At 37.3% G+C, this 27288-nt stretch overlaps 1 protein-coding gene across 1 annotated transcript; it reads left to right on the plus strand.

The window, feature by feature from the left end:
• Window positions 1-437: 437 nt before the first annotated feature.
• RARS1 (arginyl-tRNA synthetase 1) lies at window positions 438-27288 on the plus strand. The gene is made up of 15 exons (XM_036884841.2): window positions 438-573; window positions 1695-1829; window positions 4654-4842; window positions 5719-5827; window positions 6380-6480; window positions 6977-7098; window positions 7616-7736; window positions 8434-8563; window positions 9555-9659; window positions 11624-11802; window positions 12334-12443; window positions 15631-15736; window positions 25713-25885; window positions 26027-26274; window positions 27071-27288. Exons 1-15 carry the CDS (start codon window positions 529-531, stop codon window positions 27178-27180), a joined length of 1983 nt encoding a protein of 660 aa, XP_036740736.2. The 5' UTR covers window positions 438-528; the 3' UTR covers window positions 27181-27288.

Here is a 27288-nt window from a genome sequence, read left to right on the forward strand (position 1 = left end):
CAAAAGACCTTCCGTGATCCAAATCACTCTACCACATGACCTTCCTGGCAATTAAATCTGAAACTACTTTATTGTCTACAAATCTCTTGGGGACCTTGTCTTTGTTTCCAGCTTATGTTCCAGCGCCTTGAAATAGTGTCTGGCATATTAATGCGCACAATAAATGCTTGTTACTGTGATAAATGAGTCTTATGTTAATTACCCATTTCACAGAGGAGCAAACTGAAGCCCTCGAGAGACAGAGGCTCTAGGTAAATGCCTTTGTCCAAGTCAGTCCAAGCACAGAGCTCTCCCAGCCCGCTCAATTCCTCTGCCCTCGCACCGACGGCGGAGTCTGAGGGCTGCAGACCCCACCCCGGCCGACCTCTGGGCGTGTCCTGCCTGCAGGGAGACCCATGTCCCGCCAGGAGGCGGCAGAGGCGGCCGTACCCAGAAGAGCCGCCGGAGAAGGCGGGACGGGTTTCCGCTTCCGGGCGGACTGGCAGCTTCCACTTCCGGCCACTGGGCGTGTGTGTCGCTGACCCGAGGATGGACGGTGTGGTGTCTGAGTGCTCCGCGCGGCTGCTGCAGCAGGTAGGACCAGTGGAAAGGTTTGGCGGGGAGGGTTCCTCCCCGGCTGCAGCCCGAGAAGCGTGGGGACGGCGGCAGCGAGGTGGGAAACCGTCCTCGTCCCCTCGGACGCGGGCAGCCAGGGTTCCGAGACCCGGGCCTGCGCTGCCTCCGATCCGAACGCGTTCGAGGACGGCCTCCCCGGGGTGAGAGAAGAACCAGTTACTCCCAGACTCGTGTGCATGTGGCGTTCATCGAAGTGGAGGGCGCTTCCCTCTCCCAGACCTCCCTACCCGCCTGCTCCGAGCGTCTCCGGTGTCGGAGCCTGGCTTGTTCCGTGGTTCTCCGGCGCCGCTACTTCCCTGCACATACACGTGCTGTCTCGGGATGCGGGGCGACAGGCGAAGAGGGGAGTAGGGTAAGAGCAGGATCCCTGGGTCCTGGTTTGCAGCTCAGCCCCATTTCCCTCCGTGGTACACTGAGCACAAGTAGCCCTAAAAAGGGGAGTGGTTCATTGTCAAGCAAACTCCTGGTGAAAGAACAGTCACAGTTTATGAAAGTGAAAGTGGGCCAATTCCATCATTACCTTTTATGCCCAGGTAGGGAGGAGTAAAAGGCAAGTCGTTTAAGTGCTCTTATCAAGGGAGCTGCTTTGTACTTACTTAATCAGCAGTCACAGAGCACAAGTGGTCAAGTAACTTGGCAAGTTTTGTCCCAAAACGAGCAAAAGGCCGACACTTAAGCTATTTTAAATGTGACAGAAGGCATTTGCTTTTTTAAAGAGCCTCAACTCAAGACTTGGGATTAAAGTCAGGTTGGTCACTCTTAAACTTGACTAATATTCTCACTGTAAATCAGAGTGGTTTATTGAGGCCAAAGAAACGGGATATGTGGCTTGTCCTGTCATATGCTTAACACTCCTATTCCTCTCCCCCAACACACACACACAATTTTTTCATATCAAGAATAATGTGTTAATGTCACCAAAAGCCTCAAGGTGGAAAAACTTAGCAAAGGGAAAGTGCTTCATTCCTATCACTGTCATGCCTTGGTGACACAGGGAAATGAGGTACATTTATGGTACAGTTTATCATGTGGAAGTCATCAGTCATACTGAATTGAACAAAGTGCCTTTTCTTTCATAGGAAAAAGAGATTAAGTCTCTAACTGCCGAGATTGATTGGTTGAAAAACTGCAGCTGCTTAGAAGCTTCTTCAGATTTGGAGCAGTTGCGGGAAGAAAATTTAAAATTAAAGTATCGCCTGAATATTCTTCAAAGAGTGAGTATTTTGGGCTCTAAAACAATGTTATCTAAGATTCTAAAAGTACACATTGGAGAAATTTGGAAAAAGGAGGAAAGAGACCCTATCCTTTAGTGCAAGTAATGGAGAAGTTGGTGCTGCCCTGTCCTTCCGCGGGCCTTTGAAATGCTTCATCATACTGAATGTTGAGTTGAGACATTTCCTTCAGCAATTTTTTTTTTTTATTTTAAATAATTGTCTCTGTCAAAGGAAAATATTTTAAGATATACTCACAGTCCTTCTGTGCCCTAAGTTGATAATTTTACAATTTCACTTTTATATTGCATGCTGTCATATTTGGTTATGTTTTGTTTTTGTTTCTGTTTTTTTCACTTAATATCTCAGAACATCTTTTTTCCATGAAGTTTGTGCTGTGTTTGTAATTTAATGACTCATGATCTAACACTGTTTAAAAATTAGGCAAAAAATTGAGCTTGGTTCAGTTGAGGTTTGACTTTCTTAGCCTGCCTTTCAGGTCTGCTGGTGATAGATTCCAGAGGATGACCTCACTCCCATCACTGTTTTCCTGTGTATATATACTGCTTTCAGCCAGGCTGCCCTGATACCTTTATTCCAAAGCTGACCCTATTTAACTCTTCTTAGATTCTGCCTGCCCCACTCCTATGAAGTCTTTTTTATTATGATTTGTTCTACTGAAGTAGCTTTGGATAGTCAAGAGTATTATTAAATGCCTAATGTGCGCTACAGGCTATGAGAGGAAAGTTACAAAAGGAAGTACAGTGAATTCTAATACATATTTCCATAATGTGAATTAGCTGTAATGTGTAAATAGAAGAATACTGTCACTGTAATGCAGAAGGCACATTTGTTTAGTCACAAACACTTTGCCCTACTGAGTAACAGTGACTTAACACAAGATACACAAACACAACAGAAAACAGCAAGCCACAGAAGAATAAAGTACTGTATGGGACACACATTCACCCTGCCTTCCTCCTGTGGCTCACTCAGGCTGCATGTCTGACTTACAAACAGTTACATGATTGTCTCAGGCATTATACCCTTGTTTTCATTAACTCAGCAGCCTCAACTCTTCCTTATTCTCCCTTCCATTGAGCTCCTTATTTTATTTAACATAAAAGCTTGTATTTATTTAGTCCTTATTAGAAATTACAGGTACCTTTTTAATAGTGGTAGTAAGATTACTGTGATGATAGTTTTCATTACACAATCACATGGATTTTGAGTAATTTGCTTCTGGTACTAATTTTCTTATAAGCTCTGTTGTTTCAGTGTGTAAATTTTCACATAATGTGAGGTGTTTCAGAATGCTTATATTGGGTTATGGAAGAGATCCTCATACTGTAAGTAATATTTCTTAACCTCATGGAGCCTACCATTCTTGAGGAGAAAAGCCTTGCACATATGAAATAGGTTGGGGAAAAGTCTTAAAATAATTATAATCAAATACTAAATTGCAGGGTGCAGAAATCACATACAGTGGATTTATATGTGAATGTTTACATATATACACACAAATATGCACACATACATACATCCACGTACTCATCCTTTAAATATACAAAGATTGAGGTTTATTTGTAATGGGTTTTGGGTCTTAGGAGCATATCTAAATAACTTTAATATTTGCTATTAAAAATCTTTAGATCATGCAAAGCATATTGTCCCTTTTTTTGAGTGTGTCACCATAGAGGGGAGTCAGTTATCAGTTAACTGAAAAGTTAGATCAGTTTTTTAGTGAGTTTAAAAATCTAATTTCTTTCATATGGTAAAGGCAGGTGATGCGGAAGCATAGCACTTGGATTTTCTGTTCTGATAGTACTATTTGAATTCTGATTTTGCCAGTTAACCTTTGTTACCTTTGTCAAGTTACTTCATCTCCAGCCCATGTGGAAATGGTAGTAATTGTAACATACAATTTCTGTTGGTGTAGATGAAGTAAGATAATGCATATAAATAAAGCACTTGACTCAGTTCTTGATACAGTACTACTCAAATAATAGCTTTCTTTGCTGCCATTAATATTGGGCACCATTGAAATATTTAATTAACATAAAATTGTGTGTACGCAGCCTTTTCATTTGTATTCCCTTAAAAGCTTATGTATTCAGTCACCATTTCTGACCTGCTACATGGCAGGTACAGTGCTAGATGGCAGGGATAGTGCTAGATGGCAGGGATAGAGCTATGAATAAGACACTTTCCCTGCATCCAGAAGTGTGGTGATAGAGACAAATAATTTTTAGAAGGTATGATAAGTACAATAATAAAGGTAAATAATTATTTGCAATCTGAAATGAATATATTCTACTTCAAAGGAGTTGAGAAATAGGAGGTAGGCATAGTCCAACGTGGGACACTTTTCTGATATGTTGATATTACCCATCAATATATTTGCCTCCTTTCATCTTATGCCTTGAAGAGGTCAACATTTTAATGGACAGAATACATTATTTGTTTTTGTCCATAGAGTTTTCACATCCAGCATTTGATAGGAAGTTAATTAAGACTGATTTTATATTTGCTCAGAGCTTTAGAGAAGCTGAGAAGATTCAGTCAGCCCTCTTTACTCCCTACTTCCAGTTTCTATTCTGATAAAAAAAAAACTGTAGAAAGACAGATCTCAGGGTATTTCCCATGTATGTTTTTGATGCTGTTGGATAGATTGTTCTATATTTGCAACTTATCTCAATTATAAGAGCATTGCACTGTGAGTGTATGTTTAGGTTCTTCTCCAAGACATTTGAAGGCTTCTCGATATTTGAGAATTTTTTATAATAATTTAATATTTTATTGACATATTTCCATTCTTTTCTTACAGAGCCTTCAAGCAGAAAGGAACAAACCAACTAAAAATATGATTAACATCAATAGCCGCCTGCAAGAGGTCTTTGGTTATGCCATCAAGGCTGCATATCCAGATTTGGAAAATCCTCCTCTGATAGTGACACCAAGTCAGCAGCCCAAGTTTGGGGACTATCAGTGTAATAGTGCTATGGGTATCTCTCAGGTAATTGTATTATTATAAAGCACACTTGGTGATTTGATTTTCTTAAACCTTATCATCATCATTACCATTTACATAAATAATAGCAAGTTGTATCCTCAATAAAAAAAACATTTTCCACAATTCTGAAAAACTTAAGAGGGAGTTCATGTTTTCAATTTTTTAAAAAGCCCGCAAACTTAAATATTTAGTTAAATGTTATATGCATTCTCGATATAAGGGCAATAGTTGGTACTTTTTTTGCTTTAGTACTTCCCTACAGGATTGCTGTATGTTTTTGGTGATTGTGGGAAGGTGAAAAATTGAAAGTTAGGGATTTCCATCAAATAATTGATGCAGCTGTGCTATCTGTGAGGTGGGCTTACACCCCGTTTTTAATAGCTACATTGTCTAATGTGTTTGTGGTTAACTGCCCCTGGTTTGGGACATTTTGCTTTCCTTTGTTGACTAGAAAGGGTTAACCTAAAGGGTCCAGATTTTTTTCTGGACAACTTGTATGTCTGTGCTGAAGTTAAATTTATAAGGGTACTATTTATTGCTCAAGTCTGAATATTGCACACTTTCGTACTTTGAAAATTAGAAATGTATATATCCTGGAAACAGGCACCATAATTAGACTGTTATATCTCATCAAAATGTTACAGATATGTGTGGCAACTGATTTTGAAGAGATCACATGGTTTTGGCACTGTGGCATTCCATTTGGCACTAATTATGCTTGATGCTTTTAATCTGTCCGTTTGCAAGGTCATTGGACTGCTCTGCTTTTGCTGTTTGATGGGTCTTATGTCTGATACATCTCATGCTTTGTCAGTTGTGCATTTCCAAGTAACTTGCTGAAACCTATTGTATAATGAATCGTTTTATGTTGCGTTATAGATACTCAAAGCCAAGGAACAGAAAGTTAATCCAAGAGAAATTGCTGAAAACATTGCCAAACACCTTCCAGACAATGAATATATTGAAAAAGTTGAAATTGCTGGTCCTGGTATGACAGTGTTACCTTCTTAAGTAGTTGTGTTGATGCTGAGTCCTTTTGAAATAAAGAAAACCATTCTAAATATGAATGTAGAGTTGAAACTTACATACTGAACAAGATGGTGAAAGTACCTTGGATTGAGAGTTAGGAAGTTAAGATTCTATGCTAGATTTAGCTGCCTGATCTTGGATAAGTTACTTTACGTCCCTATGATTCAATTTTTCATCAGCAAAAAAGAGAGATAATGGCAGTTAAGTCTGTAGCAAAAGGGCCATCTGTTTTTCTTAAAAGATGAACAAATCATTTGCTGAGAGTGAAGGGGCCCTGATTAAGTAGGAAGCTTTCGGGAAGTGGTAAGGTTTGAAATAGATGCTGATACAGGGAGCTTGTAAGAGGGCTTAAGTCAAGGCAGCAAGTAGTCTTAGGATTCTGAGGAGTTTTGTGAGAACCCAGTCAGCACTCTGGAGCTAGCATAAGTGAAATTGAGGTCTTTAGGAGTGAGTAGTCCTTCAAAATAGGAAACTATCTGATTTTTTTTCCCTCTCTTTTACTGTTCACTAGGTTTTATTAATGTCCACTTAAGAAAGGATTTTGTATCAGAACAGTTGACCAATCTCTTGGTGAATGGGGCTCAACTACCTGCTCTTGGAGAGAATAAAAAGGTACGTGTACAGTATTCAATTGAAATATTAATACCTTAGAACTGTGTGGACAGCACTATAACTGGGAATGGCTCTCACTTTCTGTATTAAGATTTAAACAAGGCATTTGAGGTAGCCAGCTGATAATTTATTAGGTATAGCTAAAATAGAGGACAGATAATCTGAATTAACAAATTTCTTTTTCAGTTAATTATGGACAACTAGATTCATCAGTAATTCATCAGGTTGAAATAGATTCAACCAAGTTGAATTACAACCCAAACTACTGTTTGAGTTTATTACTAAATGTTATTAATGAATGTGTTAGCAGAACAAAATGCTTAAACCTTTTTTATCTCATTGACTATATTTGACAAACAACATTGTAAATTAAGGTTTACAGCTATGCTACTTTGGTATGTTTATATACTGTAATATACTTGCCTTTATAGCTGTATTGCATAATCATAGTACAATGTTATTGTCTATGAGAGTGTCTCTTTATTGTCTATCCCAGGTTGTAGTTGACTTTTCCTCTCCCAACATAGCTAAAGAGATGCATGTAGGCCACCTAAGGTCAACCATCATAGGAGAGAGCATGTGTCGCCTTTTTGAATTTGCAGGATACCATGTGCTAAGGTATGTACTCTTGCCTTTGGAGATTACTACAGAAAATGAAAAATGTGACTTGAGAAAGAATCTTTGACTTAATTAGTGATTCCTGAGTATTGTTCTGCTTCTAATCATCCAGTAGGCTTTTTAAATAAATTTGGCCTTGAGCTTCTCCTGTGAACTAACAACTTTAGACTCTGTGGGGATGCAACCAAGAAAAAAGCTCCCCCATTGATTCCGAAGGTATTTTTGAGTGCTCCCTGTGTGCCAGAGGTTCATATTCTAGTAGGGAAAGAGCTAGACAAGAGATAGATTATGCTGGGCTTTCTAGGCCATTGTAGGAAATTGGGATTGTATTCTTAAGTGTAATGGAAAGCTATAGGGAGTTTTGCAGACCAGTTGAGGAAATAATTGAGTAAGCAAGATACTACTAAAAGTGACGACTGGCACTTAAATGTTAGTTGTTCGTAATGAAATGTAATTCCTCTCATTTAAACATGTTTATCATTTTTAAGTTATTTTATATTCTCTTAATTGGTATTAGATTAAATCATGTAGGAGATTGGGGGACCCAGTTTGGCATGCTCATCGCCCACCTGCAAGATAAATTTCCTGATTACCTAACAGTTTCACCTCCTATTGGGGATCTTCAGGCCTTCTATAAGGTTTGATACTATTTATTATATTATTTGTGTGTCTGCCATTTATAATTATTCATTTTCTTTAGTGAGTCCAGAATGGTGTTTGAAGCTGCTGTGGGTTTAAATAAAAACTGCTATACTCCCTCCCCCTTAACACATCATCTTTCCTTTTTTTTTTTTCTTCATAGTGGGATGCGTGGGTAGGTAGGTGGATGGGTGAGATGAGTGGATGGATCGATGGACAAACTGATGAATGGATAGGTGGGTGTATGAGTGTGTAGGTGGAGAGGTAGATGGATGAGTATGTGGATGGAAGGGGGGAGGGGGAGAGAAGGGGGAGGGCCATCTTTCCTTTTTTATTGGTGTATATTAGAAATTGAATTCTACCACATTACCATTGGTAAATGAATTTAAGAGTTTGTTAACCAAAATACGTTTTAGTATTTAAAGTTTTTTGATGCTATTATTTTCTTTATTTTATATACTTTGGAAATATTACTAAGCACATGTAATAATAGGGTTCTTTGACAAGTTGATTGGTAACTATTCTTGACTGTTGAGCTAGAAGAGCACTTGTTCTGTTTTTATTCTAAATTTTTGCTTCCTCCTCTTTGGTTTTTTATGGGAGGTGGTGATTTGTTATTTTAGAAATGAACAAATTTTAAAGCTAGAAATGTGGGTTGGTTCTTTCTACAGACCTTTTTACTTGTTTTAAACACAGGAATCCAAGAAGAGGTTTGATACAGAGGAGGAATTTAAGAAGCGAGCATACCAGTGTGTAGTTCTGCTCCAGAGTAAAAATCCAGATATTATAAAAGCTTGGAAACTTATCTGTGATGTCTCCCGTCAGGGTGAGTTTCGGACTTCATTCATATAACAAATACTATTGCATGTAGTTTCCTTGAGTCTGTATTCAGAATTAACCTTGAATGACAGGTTAAACTTTCAAGGACTGGCAGACAGATTTTTTTCTTAAATATTTTGTGAAAATGAAACAACTGTTAAGAAAGTTTATAAAGACATGCAGGTTAAAATTTAACTTCCTTAGAAGTCAGCAAATATTAAATAGAAAATAAAGTGGGAAAGAAAAAGGAAAAGATCTTATTCACAGTAGCTACCAAGGCTATAAAAAGCTTAGAAATAAATTTATCCAGAAATATGTAGGACCAAAATGAAGAGAAATAGACAACAGGATGTAATCAGTGTTTGAGTAGAGTAATGACAAAGTCCCCTAGTCCTCCACATTAATTTGTTTTAAGTCAATTTCAAGTTTTCATACTTGACAAAGTAATTTTAAAATTTCTTCACTTTGAAGACTAAATGAATAAGAATAATCAGCAGATCTTAGAAAAGGAACACTAATGGAGGTGTAAGTAATACAATGTTTTATAATGCTACTGTAAGTGATATTTTGTTATTGATACCTGGCTGGACAGATAAATAGTAATAATTAGGAAAAACTATTTAAAAATTCAGTAAATATGCTTTCCAAATAGGAAAGGCTTTTCTTTCTTTTTTTCTTCTCATACACATTTTTTAAGAAAAAAATTTTTTTAAGTTATGCAGGAAGTACATGTTCCTTTTTGAAAAAAGTGAATGTGGACAGGAAAAAAAATTAAAATTATCTTAAGTCCCACCCACTGTTAATATTTTGATATGTATCTTGTTCTTTCCATAGTTGCAAAATGACAACATGTATATATAATTGTTTGTATCATATACTCAATGTAACTCATTTCCTTGCAAATTTTTTAATTAAATAAAGTTATTTTAATGTAAGATTCATGTGTCTTGTTTATTTAAATTCCTATGCATGTTATTTGGTGACCTTTTTTTACCTAGAGTTTAATAAAATATACAACGCACTGGACATCTCTCTAATAGAAAGGGGAGAATCCTTCTATCAAGATAGGATGGATGATGTTGTAAAAGAATTTGAAGATAAAGGTAGGCAGTCTACATTTTTTTTTTTCATTATGAAAATTTTCAAACATAGGCAGAAATAGAGAAAATATTATAGTGACCCCCTAACTCCATGCATGTACTAGTTGTTCAACTTCAACATTTATGAATATAAGCCAACCTGTTGGATCTGTACCTTCCCATAAATACTGCATCATATATAACTTCATCTGTAACTACTTTGGTGTATGTGTTCCAGAAAGAACAAGCCCTTCCTTCCATCCCAAAATTAGAGTACCATTATCACTCTATGAAAATCAAGAATTTTGTAATGTTAACCAGTCAGAATTCAAATTTCACAAGTACATGCATAATCTTTTAAATACTGAGTTTTTTCAGAGTCTGTGAATTACATTTGTTTGGTATATCTTGAATTCTGTAAATCCATAGGTTTCTCTTTCTCCCCCATTTTTTCTCTTTTATTATTGAAGAAACTGGGCCATTTGTCTTTTAGAATTTCCCATATGGTGTTATTTAACAATAATTCCTCTATCTCTGTGTTTAAAGAAGCTTGATTAAATTCTGGTTTGCATTTTCTTCCTTTTTTTGTCTTGTCTTCTGTTTATTTGCGAGAATGCAAAAAAATGTCTGGTTGGATCTTTTGTTATGTTAAAATTGATCATTGAGTTCCAGTATTGTCAGTCTTATCTATACTTAAATTTCCCCATTAGACTTTCCCCTAGTGGATTTAGCAGCTGTGATGAGCAGGCTTTCATCCATTACTTCGTTAGAGATTGAAAAATGGTAGTATTCTATCATTCCTTTTTTGTTTGTTACCTTGAATTTTCCTCTGCAGAACTTCAACACATAATTATTTTGGTTATTGTCTGATATAGTTCATATAAGACAAGCAGTATACATGCTTAATTTGTTTTCTTTAATCAATTTCTGGAATAATAAATTTGTTCCTTAGTATCTTCCAGCTATGACAACTGAGTTGTTCTAAGCATTAGTAAGTGAGGTTTAATATGTCTTAGAGTTTTCAGTCATTTGCTTTTATTTATTTATTTTTTTAATACTCAGATTGTAGCTGTTATTTTCAAGGGAACTTGGCTCCTTGAATGGGAAATGGTATCAATCACAATCTAGAACCTAAGGATCATACTTTGAAGATAATAAAATTTTAAAGACTTTTTTTTTTTTTAATGAGAAGGAGACAGAGAAGCTAGCAATATCACAAGGTCACATAGCTAGTAAGTGGTAAGTCTGAGATTCAATCCTAGACAGTCTTGCTTCAAAGGTGTTTTTAACTACTATTTTATACTGCCTTTACCTTACCAAGCCTCAGTTTCCTACACTGTAAGAAAATAAAAATAGTAGTTGCTGCATAAAGTTTTTAGTTATTGTGAAGGTTGAATTTAAGACTTAGCACATAATTTGGCCCATAGTGGCACTCAAATATGTATGTTATTATCATTATGTTCCTTCCTATTCCTTCTTGCATCTGTGAATTTTGTCTTTCTCATCATGAGTATATGAACATTATTTTTTCTTTCCACTGATCATCTTAAATGCTACTGCCATGTTTGTTTCCTGGACCCTATTACAGTTCTGACTTTTTTTCAATACATTTTAAGAGGCAATGATAGAAATTGCATCTTTGTCTCAGAGGAAGACTTTGGCTCCAACTTGAAAACAAGCATAGACTCCCATGTTCTGTGTCCACTGAGAAGATGGGCTCCAATGAGGTGTTCTATAGAGTTTGGGAGCCAAGTGTGGTGTGAGTTCAGAAAACTGCCAGGATATTTCACCTGTGCCCTGAAAATACCCTGGGTAGCGAGGCAGCCCTGACAATAGCCACTTTCCAAGGGTTATAGTAGGTCATGGTGAGAAAAAAATCATGTGATTTTTTTGAGCTAATAAATATCATATAATGGCTAAGCATTTGTATTCCTTCGTGGTTCTTTTAGCATTATTAATAAGCTTTTTTTTTCTCTCTCTCTCTCTAGGATTTGTACAAGTGGATGATGGCAGAAAGATTGTGTTTGTCCCAGGATGTTCTGTACCATTAACCATAGTAAAATCAGATGGAGGTTATACCTATGATACATCTGATTTGGCTGCTCTTAAACAAAGACTGTCTGAGGAAAAAGCAAATATGATTATCTATGTGGTGGACAGTGGGCAAGTAAGTTTGTAGATTTGTATATATCCTATATTATTCAGTTATAGGTGAGACCGTATAATGAGGTTTGTGGCATTTGGCAGGGAAGACTCTCTAAATTTTCCCAAAGACTAAAATTCAGAACAGCAGTGTAACATAGGAGAAAGACCAACGTTTTAATTTGGCAAAACTGGACACTTCCCAGCTTGTCTCCTTAAACTAGAAAGGGTTACTTACTTCTCTGAACCTCAATGACCATTCTTATCTGAAAGGGTAGTTGTGACACCAAAAATTTAATTGAAATTATAATACATGAATCTGCCCTTAGTTCTGTTACTTTAAGAACTTTTGAACATATAAAATATAACAAACAGTTCTGCTCATTTTGTTTCTCACATATAGGAAATAAAGTAGAGATTTTATAATTATACTTGCCTTACAAGATTTGTGAATGATTTAAATTTAACAAATCTTTATCCCTAAGCACAAGAACTTTAAGTCATTTTTTATTATTAGAAAAAATAGCAAGTAACTTCATATTCCTTTCCTTTGTAGTCTGTGCACTTCCAGACAGTTTTTGCTGCTGCTCAAATGATTGGTTGGTATGACCCTAGTGTAACTCGTGTGTCTCATGCTGGATTTGGTGTGGTGCTGGGGGAAGACAAGTAAGTCTGGAAAACCTAAAAGTTATATTGACATGCCCGACACTCAGATTTCTTCCGAAGAAGCTACATTGCATTTAATACCATATTAGAATTAAGAGCAAAGCACACAATTTTTTTAGTCTGCATATGTTGTAATGGTGAACCCACATGTGCCATTTTGTACCTATATCTTAGCACTACCAGGGAATGTAGCTTTTTAGGGAGATTTGTACAAACTTGAATGAAAACCAGGCTATGGACTTAACAGATTATAAAAGGGTTTCTAGTTCCATAGATCTAAACTGTAAAATGTTTCACAGTACCCCCTCTCACTTCAAACAGTGTAATGCAAGCATTTTGTAAATTGTTTTTCCCTTCACAGTTGAGCATCTAGTCAACAAGTTTATTGAGACTCCAGTTGAGTTTTAAGGTTCTTCATGGCTTTCATTTCTGTGTTCATCTGAAAAATACTGTTTATTCAGACCTACATGTTAATATCCATACTTCAGTTTTTCTATTTTCCAGTTCTTTCCCCATGTTCTGCTAAATGTTTATGATGTAAAAAGGTAAATACAAACATTTGTACACACATTCATCAATTCTAAGGCATAATTTTTTTTTTTTTTGAGAGGGCAAAATATAACAAGTTCTTACATGGTGAACAAATTCTTACATAGTGAATAAGTTCTTACATGGTGAACAGTGCAAGGGCAGTCATCACAGAAACTTTCGGTTTTGATCACGCATTATGAACTATAAACAATCAGGTCAAATATGAATATTCGTTTGATTTTTATACTTGATTTATATGTGGATCCCACATTTCTCCCTTTATTATTATTATTATTATTATTATTTTAAATAAAATGCTGAAGTGGTAGGTAGATGTAAGATAAAGGTAGAAAACTTAGTTTAGTGTTGTAAGAGCGCAAATGTAGATGATCAGGTATGTGCCTGTAGACTATGTGTTAATCCAAGCTAGACAAGGGCAATAAAACATCCACGGATGCAGAAGATTTCTCTCAAAACAGTGGGGAGAGGTTCTAAGCCTCACCTCTGTTGATCCCCAATTTCTCACCTGATGGCCCCCCTGCGACTGTGCCTGTCTTAGGTTGTTCCTCCCTTGAGTAAGGCATAATATTTTTAACATCTTGTCATTCAGTAGTTTCTGAGGATTTCTTAGCTATTTAATCAGCATATCTCATAAAACCTATGGCGTTTTAGATTTGGTGACATTGCCCAGATAATATCATCATAGGAAGGTGGTGATGCTTCTAAAAACCACAACAAGTAGATCAAGCTGTTTGGCTAGACAATGTACAAAAGCCCTAATTAAGCGTATAAAAGGCAGGCTAGATGTGTCAAGATATTATTAGTTTAGAAAGAGGTTATGTGGAGATCAAAGACCTTGTTGGAGTCAACATCAAACATTTAGTTGTAACATATGACTCTTCTGTCCAGCTGCACTTTTCAAAATCACTGGGTCCTTATTCTGTTAACGGTCCTAAGAAAGTGCTTAAAAACTAACCAGTGAGTTAAATAATGCTTATGGTGTCTTAGTATTTGTTGTTTTTTTTGGACTGACACTTAGATGATTATTCAGACAGTTGGGTGAAATTATCAAATTTACTTTTATACCTGATATTTGTCATCAATATTCATATCTTGGCATTTATTATGTAATGGCTAAGGGCCTTTTTTGGGGTGAGGGAGGGATGTTTTATATTTCTGCACTCTCAGCAAGCATCATGTAATATGGCATCCTAGACTATAAATGAAGAATTATTTCAATTAGTGACAGCCTACCATATTTTAAATATTTACATTAAAATGTTCATGGGTTCTGCTGTATAAAACTTAGTGAAATTTTCCATTTTAAGGCTTTTAAAAACTAATAAATAATTTATCCTTTTATTTAATTATTCCTTAAACACCTGTTTATTGAGCACCCACTTTACATGGCATTGGCTGGGTTCCACAGTGTGTATATGAAGATAAATAAAACATAGCCTCTTCCTTGAAAGAGCCTATCATCTAAAGCAGAGCAGTTCCCCTATGGAACCTGTTAAAATATACATGCCAGTCTCCACCAGGGGAGTTACTAATTTACCAGGTCAAAAGTGGGTAATAGGTATCTGTTCTTCAAAAACTCTTTTGGTCTTTGGATATGGATCCCTCATATTAGAACCACTAGTCAGAGTTTTAAACAGACACAAAAAGACAAAAATTCAAGGCAGGGGAGTAACAGAAAAGACCAGTTATTGCAAAGTAGAGACATTGAGGAAGGCTTCCCCTAGCATTTTGGCTAGATTTTATAATGAGTATTATTTTATCAGACAGAAGGTTTAAAAGTTGTTGGACACTTAAGAAAGGAAGGGATGGCATAAGAAAAGCCATGAAAGTATTTCATGTATTTATGGTACAATAAAGGAGTTTTAATTCTGTGATAAAGGGCAAGAAAATCCTAAGTCAACTCTGAAAATACAACTTTAATAGATATCACAATTATTTTGGTAGGCTTTGTATTAGAAAAGCATGCTTCATTTCTACTGTTGTTGCATTTGAAGGATTTTTAACTTAGAAAAACAAATTAAATACTCAGTGTTGTGCCAACTTCTGTTTAATAAATAAAACCCAATTTTCATGAAATGCTTTTACTTGTGCAGTTGCCCAGGGCAATACTTACGAGTGCTTTTGCCTCATCCACAGAGGTTTCGATTTCAGTATGAATGGGACACTGGGGTCCCTTTGTGTGTTTGTTTAACTCGCATTTTAAAATACACTCAAATTTGGTTACCACTGAACAAATGGAAATATAATACAGAGAAATGCGAATGAGATTCTAGTTAAGAATTTGCTTCCTAAACAGTTCTAGAAGCAAACGGGTATTTTAATAATTTTTCTTTTAAGGTAAAACAACTAAGCCAAATTTTGCATTTAGGAAAAATGAACAACTTAACAGATATCTTCCTTCTTTCCCTTCTAGGGAATGTATTGAAGGTGAATATGTATAGATTGCTATTAGTAGCCTAAAGCATGGGATGCTTTCAGTTAAGGGCCTATAGATGAAGGAGAGTTGAAAGTACCCCTGTTTCTTTTGCATCCTCCTGGTTACCAACTGGAATAAGGCAGTGTCAAACCTTCACAGATTTCTGAATTTTAAGTTCTGTTTCAAGTCTATTTAATTGGGGCTCTTAAATTTTTTTAGGAAAAAGTTTAAAACACGTTCTGGTGAAACAGTGCGCCTCATGGACCTTTTGGAGGAAGGACTAAAACGATCCATGGACAAACTGAAGGAAAAAGAAAGAGACAAGGTAATCCAAAGCCTTATTTGCACATTGTGTATATGCCTTGTGTTGTGATTTTCATTTGTGTTTATAGTAAGAGAAACTGGGAAGGATTGTAAGGAGTCAGTTCACTTAGGACAGGCTTATATTACTCAGATTTTATTGCACAGTAACTTTTTTCATGAATTGCTGAGCATTTATTTTGAATACATACTCCTTGGCTATTATAAAAGGCCATGGCCTTTTCCTCCTTTGTTAATGTGGAAACAGCAGATTATTAGCAGCTCATGTGTCACTACTTCAAATTAATGAAAATTGTAGACCTAGAGCAATTCCCCAGCCTGCACTAGAGTCTACATCTGGGAGCATTGGTAGCATAGCCATGGCAGTCACCATCTACCACTGAAGGCCACTCATCAGCCATTAGAGTAGGCAACTGTTGGGCTTTCACAGCACCCATAAAAAGGACTATGATTAGGACAGAGGATTAAAGATGGCGGCGTGGGAAGTGAGACAGAGACTTCCTCCTGAAACTACATATAATACAAAAATATAATTAATACAACTAATCCTGAAAGACCAATAGGAAAGAGGACTGCACCAGACTGCATACACCTGGAGAAAAGAGCAGCCCTCATGGAACAGGGTAATGTAGCAAAGCTGTAGCCTGGCAGGACCTAAGCCCTTCCCCCACCCCAGCTTACGGGCAGGAGGAAGAGAAACGGAACAGGGAGGAAGTGGAGGCCTGGGACTGCTGAATACCTAACTCCAGAGATCTGCTCTGGGAGCACAAACCTACATTTCATGGTGCTTGCATGGTACTCTGGTGATTAGAGGGTTGGAAAGCTAAGAAGGCAGAATTCCTGGAGAGACTGAGATTCCAGCCACTTGTGGAAACAGGGATTGATATCTGGCTGCTCTGGGACAAGAGAAAGGCAGGCAGTCTGAGAAACTTCCTAACGAGGAAGCCCTTAGCAAGAGGGCTGCTAAAGGGGTGAGGACTGCACAGAGCTTACTGCTCAGGAGAAAGGACAGGTAGACAAAAGGAGCTTTCATGATCTTCAGGTGCTCCAGCTCCCTGGCTGGCTACACAGCTCCAAGGACCCCCTCCATGATACACAGCCTACTGCGCCTTTCTCCCGGCCAGCACCACCTGGCTCGCAAACAGCTAACCCTACCCTGGCATTAGGCCAGCCAGATGGAAGATCTGTCTACAGCAACTGCAAACACAAAGCATAGAGGCTTATACCTGTGTGCTCGGCCCACTGGTTCAGGCAGTGGAGACAGGGATAGCACCCGGGAAGCAGGAAACAGCTCTTTCCTCAACCTAGGCACCAATACCACTCCCCTGTGACCCCCAACATTGCTTCAGGGGCTGAGCAGCTCCAGAGAGTACAGCTTCTGGACACTAGAGGGCGCCATATACAAATGTGAAACACCAAAGGAACCTGGTTCAAAATAAAATTATTAATACAACTCCTGAGAAAGATTTAAATGACATCGACCTCATGAATCTTCCTGAAAGGGAGTTCAAAATAAAAATCATTAACATGCTCATGGAGGTACGGAAAGATATTCAAAACTCAGGAATGAATTCTCGTCGGAGATCCAATCGTTGAAGAGCACAATAAAGGTTATTAAAAGCAGATTAGATATGGTGGAGGAGATGATAAATGAAATAGAAACTAGAGAAGAGGAATACAAAGAAGCTGAGGCACAGAGAGAAAAAAGGATCTCTAAAAATGAAAGAATATTGAGAGAACTGTGTGACCAATCTAAATGGAACAATATTCGCATTATAGGGGTACCAGAAGAAGAGAGAGAAAAAGGGATAGAAAGTGTCTTTGAGGAGGTAATTGCTGAAAACTTCCCCAATCTGGGGAAGGAGATAGTCTCTCAGGCTATGGAGATGCACAGATCTCCTAACACAAGGGACCCAGGGAAGATAACACCAAGACATATAATAATTAAGATGGCAAAGATCAACGATAAGGACAGACTATTAAAAGCAGCCAGAGAGAGAAATAAGATCACATACAAAGGAAAGCCCATCAGGTTATCATCAGACTTCTCAGCAGAAACCTTACAGGCCAGAAGGGAGTGGCATGATGTATTTAATGCAATGAAACAGAAGGGCCAATATTACTTAATCTGGCAACATTATCATTTAAATTTGAAGGAGGGATTAAACAATTTCCAGATAAGCAAAAGCTGAGAGAATTTACCTCCCACAAACCATCTCTACAGTCTATTTTGGAGGGACTGCTATAGATGGAAGTGTTCCTAAGGTTTAATAGCTGTCACCAGAGGTAATAAAACCACAATAAAGAAAGTAGAACAGCTAATTACTAAGCAAATGCAAAATTAAAATAACTATCCCCAAAGTCAATCAAGGGATAGACAAAAAGTACAGAATATGATACCTAATATATAAAGAAAGGAGGAGAAACAGAAAAGAACCTTTAGATTGTGTTTGTAACAGCATACTAAGTGAGTCAAGTTAGACTCTTAGATAGTAAGGAAGTTAACTTTGAACCTTTGGTAACCATGAATCTAAAGCCTGCAATGGCAATAAGTACATACCTATCGATAATCACCCTAAATGTAAATGGACTGAATCCACCAATCAAAAGACATAGAGTCACTGAATGGATTAAAAAAACAAGATCCATCTATATGCTGCCTACAAGAGACTCACTTTAAACCCAAAGACATTCACAGACTAAAAGTGAAGGGATGGAAAAAATATTTCATGCAACTAATAGGGAGAAAAAAGCAGGAGTTGCAGTACTTGTATCAGACAAAACAGACTTCAAAACAAAGTCACAAGAGACAAAGAAAAACATTACATAATGATAAAACGGTCAAACCAACAAGAAGATATAACCGTTACGAATATATGCGCCCAACACAGGAGCACCTACATATGTGAAACAAATACTAACAGAATTAAAAGGAGAAATAAAATGCAATGCATTCATTCTAGGAGACTTCAACACTCCATTCACTCTGAAGGACAGATCAACCCAACAAAATAAGTAAGGACACAGAGGCACTGAACAACACATTAGAACAGATGGACCTAACAGACATCTACAGAACTCAACACCCAAATTTTTACAATAGCCAAGATATGGAAGCAACCTAAGTGTTCATCAGTAGATTAATAGATAAAGAAGATGTGGTTCATATACACAATGGAATGCTATTCAGCCATAAGAAAGAAACAAATCCTACCATTTGCAACAACATGGATAGAGCTGGAGGACATTATGCTCAGTGAAATAAGCCAGGTGGAGAAAGACAAGTGCCAAATGATTTCCCTGATTTGTGGAGTATAACAATGAAGCAAAACTGAAGGAACTAAATAGCAGCAGACTCACAGACTCCAAGAAGGAACTAGTGGTTACCAAAGGGGATGGGTGTGGGAGGGAGGGTGGGGAGGGAAGGAGAAGGGGATTGAGGGGTATTATGTTTAGTACACATGGTGTGGGGGATCATGGGAAAACAGTGTAGCACAGAGAAGGCAACTAGTGAATCTTTGGCATCTTACTACACTGATGGACTGCCTGCATTGGAGTCTAGGTGGGGACTTGATAATGTGGGTAAATATAGTAACCACATTGTTTTTTCATGTGAAACCTTCATAAGAGTGTATATCAATAATACCTTAATAAAAAATTTTTTTAAAAAGGACTATGGTTGGATTTGTATGGAATTTGGAGGAACTATATCAAAATGAAGAAAGCTTAAAAAAATTTTTAACATGGCTGTAACAGAGGTCTGGGTTTGAGATTCAACAGGTCTTATGTCTTCCTCTCCAGCAAGTCAAACAATATTTTAGAATGGACATGACTACTATAAATAGAAAAGTAAAATTACAGAAGGAGAAACAGTACAAGATGAAATATAGCCATGAAAGAGCCAAACACCAAAAAAAGCTTCTTTGAAGAGAAGCAGTCTTACTTGGTTCAGATAGATTACTGACTATCCAGAGAGCATGAAGGCAGGCCATGAGGCTACAGTCTCCTCACCTGCTCCCTTTGCTTTGCTAACAAAAAGATATGTAAATAGTATTTCCCTCTATTTCTAGTAGGTGGTTGCCAGGTCTGCCCAGCTGGTGTCTTTGGTGTAGTTTTGCCTTTTAGTCCTGGCCTAGGCACATCTGGCACAATCAGATGAAAAGTGGAAAATTTGGTCAGTCAGTTTGCTTAGTCTGCAGCATAACAGAAACTGCTTTGGCTGTTTTATTTATTTAGCCAATCCAGCTAGTATTTTTCATTTTTAATTTGCATACAATAAAATGTAAAGCTTGTGAATTTTTGCACATATATATGCCTGGTAATACCAGCCAATCAAGTTAAATTTTCATCATCCCAGAAGGTTTCCTATTACCATAAATCACTTCTATTTATTCTAGAGCAAATATAAATGAAATTATAAAGAATGTGCAATTTTCCAGGTGTACCAGTAGTTCCTTTCTTCTTATTGCTGAGTAGTATTCTGTTGTGTGAATATACCATGTTTTACTTACCCATTCTTTTGTAGGTGGACATTAGTATTGTTTCCATTTGTTGGCTATTATGAATGAAAACAATTTTCAGCATTGTTTTTCAAGCCCTTTTATGGATACATGTTTTCTCTAGGATATATATCTAGGAATGTCACTGCTGGGTTATAGGGTTGACTTATACTTAACTTTATTAAAAATTGCCAAGGAGAGAGTGGTAACCATTATGTATTCCCACCATTAATATACAGTCATTCCAGTTGCCGCATACCTTCATCAACACTTGATTTTGTCAGACTTTCTTGTTAGTCTTTTTGGAGTGTATAGTGGAATTTCACTGTGGTTAAAATTTACATTTCCTTCATGAGTAATAATAATTATATTTTCTTAGGCTTATTGACCATTTATATATATTTTATGAAAGTTCTGTTGAAGTCTTTTGCATGCTATTTGTTTTAAGCTATGTTTATTTATATTTGTATGCATGTTTACACTTTCCTGTGGACTTAATTCCTTCCTGTAGTTACTTGCTTCTATCTGGGATTATTTGCCTTCAGTCTCAAGATCTCTTGAGTATTTTTTTGTAGTGTAGGTGTGCTGGTGACAGACTATCAACATTTGTTTGAAAACATCTTTATATTGCCTTCAACTTTGAACAGTATTGTTATTGAATTGTAGTTTGGCAGGTGTTTTGTCAACTTTATAAAGATGGCATTCTGTTGTCCCCTAGCTTCTTTGTCTTGCATATCATTCGTCTCATAATTTCTCCTTTGAAGATAATATATCTTTTTTGCAGACTGCAGTTGACCCTTGAACAATAGGGTTTGAACTGTGTGGGTCCACTTATAGGTGGATATCCTTCAGTAAATGTATTTGGAAAATTTTTGGAGATTTCTGACAGTTTGAAAAAACTCTTTAGTTTTATTGGAAGAATACAGTATACGATACATACAACATATAAAATACGTGTTAGTCAGCTGTTTATGTTATTGGTGAGGCTTCTGGTCAATAGGCTATTAGGTTTGGGAGGAGTTAAAAGTTAAAGAAGGATTTTCAGTTGTGCAAGGCGTTGGTGCCCCTGACACCTGCATTGTCAAGGGCAGCTGTACTTCTGCTATTTTTCTTAAGCTTTGTTTTGGTACTTTGTCTGAAAAGTGCCTAAGTGTGTTTTGGGATTTGGGGGGTAGGGGGTTGTTTCTTTTGTACTTGCCACACTTGGGAGGTGGTTGGCTTCCTAAGTCTGTCAGTTGAGCTTTTCATTGGTTTAGGAAAATTCTTGGCCCTGTCTTCAGATATTGCATCTCTGCCCCATACTGTTCTCTGGAATTCTGAGAGTATATATATATATCATGCTAAAATTTGACTGTATATCCCATGTCTTTCACACGCTAATTTTTTTTCTCTACTTTTTTCCCTCTCTGCTTCATTTTGAATATTTTATACTTCCAATATTATATTTTGCTGTTGTATATTCCAAATATCTGGTGAAATTTTGCATCCTTTCAGTTTTGTCCCTCTTTCCTTTAATTTTTTTGAACACCTTAATCATAGTTTTCTTAGCTTTTCATTTTGAAATACTTTGATGCCCCAAACACTGCAAAATAATAGTCAACATGTTAACTTCTCAAATATCAGCATGTTATGTAGCCATAATAAGATTATTAAAATCAGGAAATTAACATTGTTACAATACTATTAACTAATCACAGAACTTCTTTCAGGTTTCACCATTTATCTCACAAATCTTTTTCCTAGTTCAGGATCACATGTTGCATTTAGTTGTCATAGCTCCTTAACCTCTTTTAAGTTGGGCGGTTCTTTGTTCTTTAACTTTCATGACCTTTACACTTTGGAAGGCTACTTGGTAAGCTTTTTGCAGAATGACCCTCAGCTGGATTTGTCTCATATTTCCTCAGGATTAAATTCAAATGCAGTCTGGTCAAGAACAGGTGTAGAATCCTAATCACTTCATTATTTCAGGAGCCACATGATGTTGATAAATCTCAGGACTGTCAGTAGTTCATTTTGATCACTTTAAGGTGATGGTGTCATTTTTTTCTTCACTGAAAGTTGTTATTCTTCCCCTTTGTAATTAGTAAGTATTTAAAGATAGCTTTATTGTAACCATTCCAAACTTCAAAGTGGCTGTCTTTTTTTCTGTGTTGCTATTGTCTTGTTTCTCCTCCCACCCCACCCCCTTGGTTTTTAGTCATTTCACCTGGCCTTTTTATCGAGATTAATTCTTTATTAGATGCTGGATGTTATGAATGAAAAGTTACGAAGCTTCTGGGTAAGGTCCTCTTTCTCCAAAAACCAGTTAAGTTTTTTGACTGGCAGAGAGCACACCAGCTCATTGTTTTAATCCTGACAGTCTTAGTCTTGGGCTTTGTTATATCTGAATTATTTCAGTTTTACCTTGATTACCGCTGAGGTGCAGTCCTTAACTCCTGAAATCAGGGGCTCTGCTGGCTTCACCAGGGTATTTACTAGTGCTCTTCCATCTTGCTGCTCAGACTCCTCAGCCTCACACAGCTGCTGAAGTCTCTGCTCATCTGCTCATCCACCCACTTGTTCTTCTTCACTGGATTATTTGGGAATCTTGCCACTGGACAATTTGAAAGAAATGTGTTCACAAATACCTAGGAATAAACCTAACCAAGGAAGTGAAAGACCTATACTCTGAAAACTACAAGACACTCATGAGAGAAATTGAAGAAGATACCGATAAATGGAAACACATCCTGTGCTCATGGATAGGAAGAATTAATATTGTCAAAATGGCCATCCTGCCTAAAGCAGTCTACAGATTCAGTGCAATTCCTATCAAAATACCAACAGCATTCTTCAATGAACTAGAGCAAATCATTCTAAAAATTCATATGGAACCACAAAAGACCCTAAATAGCCAAAGCAATCCTCAGAAGGAAAAATAAAGCTGGGAGGATTATGCTTCCCAACTTGAAGCTCTACTACAAAGCCATAGTAATCAAGACAATTTGGTACTGGCACAAGAACAGACCCATAGACCAATGGGACAGGCTAGAGAGCCCAGATATAAACTCAACCATATATGGTCAATTAATCTATGATAAAGGAGCCATGGACATACAATGGGGAAATGACAGCCTATCAACAGCTGATGTTGGCAAAATTGGACAGTTACATGCAAGAGAATGAAACTGTATTATTGTTTAACCCCATACACAAAAGTAAACTCAAAATGGGTCAAAGACCTGAATGTATGTCATGAAACCATAAAACTCTTAGAAGACAACATAGGCAAAAATCTCCTGAATACAAACATGAACAACTTATTCCTGAATGCATCTTCTCGAGCAAGGGAAACAAAAGCAAAAATGAACACATGGGACTACATCAAACCAAAAAGCTTCTATACAGCAAAGGATACCATCAACAGAACAAAAAAGGCATCCTACAGTATGGGAGAATATATTTGTAAACAACATATCCGACAAGGGGTTAACATCCAAAATATGTAAAGAACTCACACGCCTCAACACCCAAAAAGCGAATAACCCAATTAAAAAATGGGTGGAGGATATGAACAGACAATTCTCCAAAGAAATTCAGATGGCCAACAGACACATGAAAAGGGGCTCCACATCACTAATCATCAGGGAAATGCAAATTAAAACCACAGTGAGATACCACCCCACACTAGTAAGGATGGCCAGCATCAAAAAAACTAAGAACAACGAATACTGGCAAGGATGCAGAGAAAGGGGAACCCTCCTACACTGCTGGTGGGAATGTAAGCTAGTTCAACCATTGTGGAAAGCAATATGAAGGTTCCTCAAAAAACTAAAAATAGAATACCATTTGATCTGGGAACCCCACTCCTTGGAATTTACCCAAAGAATACAAGTTCTCAGATTCAAAATGCACCCCCATGTTTATCAGGGCACTATTTACAATAGCCAAGATACGGAAGCATCCTAAGTGTCCATCAGTAGGTGAATGGATAAAGAGGTGGCACATGATATTATGCTCAGTGAAATAAGCCAGGTGGAGAAAGACAAGTGCCAAATGATTTCTCTCATTTGTGGAGTATAACAATGAATCAAAACAGAAGGAACAAAACAGCAGCAGACTCACAGACTCCAAGAAGGACTAGTGGTTACCAAAGGGGAGAGGTGGGGTAGGGCAGGTTGGGAGGGAGGGAGGGAGATGGGATTGAGGGGTATTATGTTTAGTACACATGGTGTGGGGGATCATGGGAAAACTAGCACAGAGAAGGCAGAATTTTTCAGTCCTGTGGGCTCCTCCTCTTGGTGATTTTGTCCTCACTTCTTTGGCAGCCCAAACTCTGATCTCTGTCTTCTAATCCCCCAGTAAGACCACTTCTCTCTTCACGGGTTTTTGTCTCCCACTTGCCCCCCCGCACAGTGACTTGGGAAATGCCCTCAGGGGAAAAGCTAGGTGAATATGAATTTGCTTCCTATGTTTCCATTTTCCCTAAGATAATAGCCCCTCAAACTTAGCTTGTGTTGTTACTCTCCGGTGACTTCAGTTGTTTCATTTAATTTATCCAGCTTTTAAATAATTGCTTTGGTTTGTCTACTATTAGCTACTCCCTTATGTCTAAAACAGATATCTTTAATCACTTACTTGGTTGGGCCTGATAGTGCTTCACAGTATATAGCCAAATACTAGCAAAACAATGCATGAGTTCTTTGTCCTACTCTTGACACCCTGTTTTGATTTCAATTAACTACTTGACCCTAATTTTTTGTTTTAATTTTTCTCTATTACTTTATTTCCTGTGAACTACCTGAAAATCTTTATAGAATGAAGTGAACATAAACTAATAATTGGTGCTTTCAGTTTCATATCTACTGAATACATTGGGGGGAAGAAGTATTCAAGCTGATACTTCATATTTAAAAATCAAGTTTCTCATAGAAAACATTCTTTGTTGTGCAGAGCTGATGAGTTATATTTTCATTACTCTCTGTAGATTTGCCCATGTTGTTCTACCTTAGTGTCAATGTTTATTAAAGTTTACTGCTAGAAAAACTGAAGGAACAAAATAGCAGCAGACTCAGAGACTCCAAGAAGGGACTAATGGTTACCAAAGGGTAGGGGTGTGGGAGGGCGGGTGGGGAGGGAGGGAGAAGAGGATTGAGGGGCATTATGTTTAGCACACATGGTGTGGGGGATCATGGGAAAACTGTAGCACAGAGAAGGCAAATAGTGAATCTGTGGCATCCACTTTCCACTGATGGAAAGTGCCTACATTGGGATCTGGGTGGGGACTTGATAATATGGGTAAATGTAGTAACCACATTGTGTTTTCATGTGAAACCTACATAAGAGTGTATATCAATAATACCTTAATAAAAAATTTTTTTTAAAAGTTTACTGCTAGAAGAGCACCATTAAGATGCTCCCTACCGCCGTCTTCTGCCTATGAGACACCAAGACAAAGAGTGGTTAGTAAGCTATGAAGTATTTTTTTTGTTTTTCCAAAAGGTCTTAACTGCAGAGGAATTGAAGGCTGCTCAGACATCCGTTGCTTATGGCTGTATCAAATATGCTGATCTTTCACATAACCGGTTGAATGACTACATCTTCTCCTTTGACAAAATGCTAGATGACAGGGGAAACACAGCTGCTTATTTGTTGTATGCCTTCACTAGAATCAGGTAATTGTGGGTATAGCGTTGTTTTATTTTAAGTCAAATGATAATTTCTAATTTACATCAATCACTTCTTATTACATATTTTTGGGCTGGAAAAGAATGTACATAACAAAAGAGAACAGTGGCTCTTGTCTAATTTTTCAGGTCTATTGCACGTCTGGCCAATATTGATGAAGAGATGCTCCAGAAAGCTGCTCAAGAGACCAAGATCATTTTGGACCATGAGAAAGAATGGAAACTAGGCCGGTGTATTTTACGGTTCCCTGAGATTCTGCAAAAGATTTTAGATGACTTACTTCTCCACACTCTCTGTGATTATATCTATGAGCTGGCAACTACATTCACTGAATTCTATGATAGCTGCTATTGTGTGGAGAAAGATCGACAAACTGGTGAGTGTCTCATCCAGTGGCCGTTAGAACAGGGTACCAGCAACGCATTTATTTGAATTGGGTGTGCATCGTTTTCAACTTGTCTTATTTATAGAAATAAGACTTCTTCCCCAAATAACTGCAGGGTGATTCATATGTATATAATAGACAAAATTCAACAGTTCTAATTAAAATATAAATGGAATTTTTCCCATTCTCAGAAGACTACTGTCCCCTGCAGTCACATAGCATGGAACATAGGGCTCCAAAGAAAACAATTGAAAGACCACTACATATAAGACATTTCTAACAAAAGCAGTGTGACTGAGGGTCCCAGAATGAGTCTTTGGGGTTCTTGACAATGGAAACTGCCCTTGGAGAAAAACTGGGCTCTATTCTTACCTTATGCTTTCTGCTCTGTTATGTTACATAGTTAATGAAGTAGACTAAATTACTGAAAGAACTGGAACTATTAGGAAAAAAATCTCACCATTATCCTAGAATTAAAGTTTATAGTTATTTCAAACTATGAGGCCTAGGAAAGAACTCTGAATCTTAAAAGAAAGATAAATTTATAGTTCTAATCATTGTAGACCTTGTATTCCTTGTCTTATCAGTTAAAAACACTTGAGCAGAAATAACTTTGTTTCTTGAATTATCTGACTTTATAATTTAAAGTGAAGGTTTTTCCAGTTAAAGCCCCAGAACATCTATGGGTTAGGCTTTTTACTTCTCAGTAAAATCCAGAAGTAACAGGTTCTTTAATAATTTTCAAAAAGAAAAACCAATTTATATCTTCTTTTTTCTATTTTCTCAGGGAAAGTGTTGAAGGTGAACATGTGGCGTATGCTATTGTGTGAAGCGGCAGCTACTGTTATGGCCAAGGGATTCGATATCTTGGGAATAAAACCTGTCCAAAGAATGTAATCCGCTTTAGGTTTGAACACTGTGTGTTTTTACCAGAAGTGGCCGATAGCAGTTTGCTTTTTTACAATCATGTTAATACAAAAACAAGTAAAAGATATTTGTCAACTA

Source organism: Manis pentadactyla, chromosome 2 (genome assembly GCF_030020395.1).
Source record: "Manis pentadactyla isolate mManPen7 chromosome 2, mManPen7.hap1, whole genome shotgun sequence".
In the NCBI taxonomy this organism is placed as follows: Eukaryota; Metazoa; Chordata; class Mammalia; order Pholidota; family Manidae; genus Manis; species Manis pentadactyla.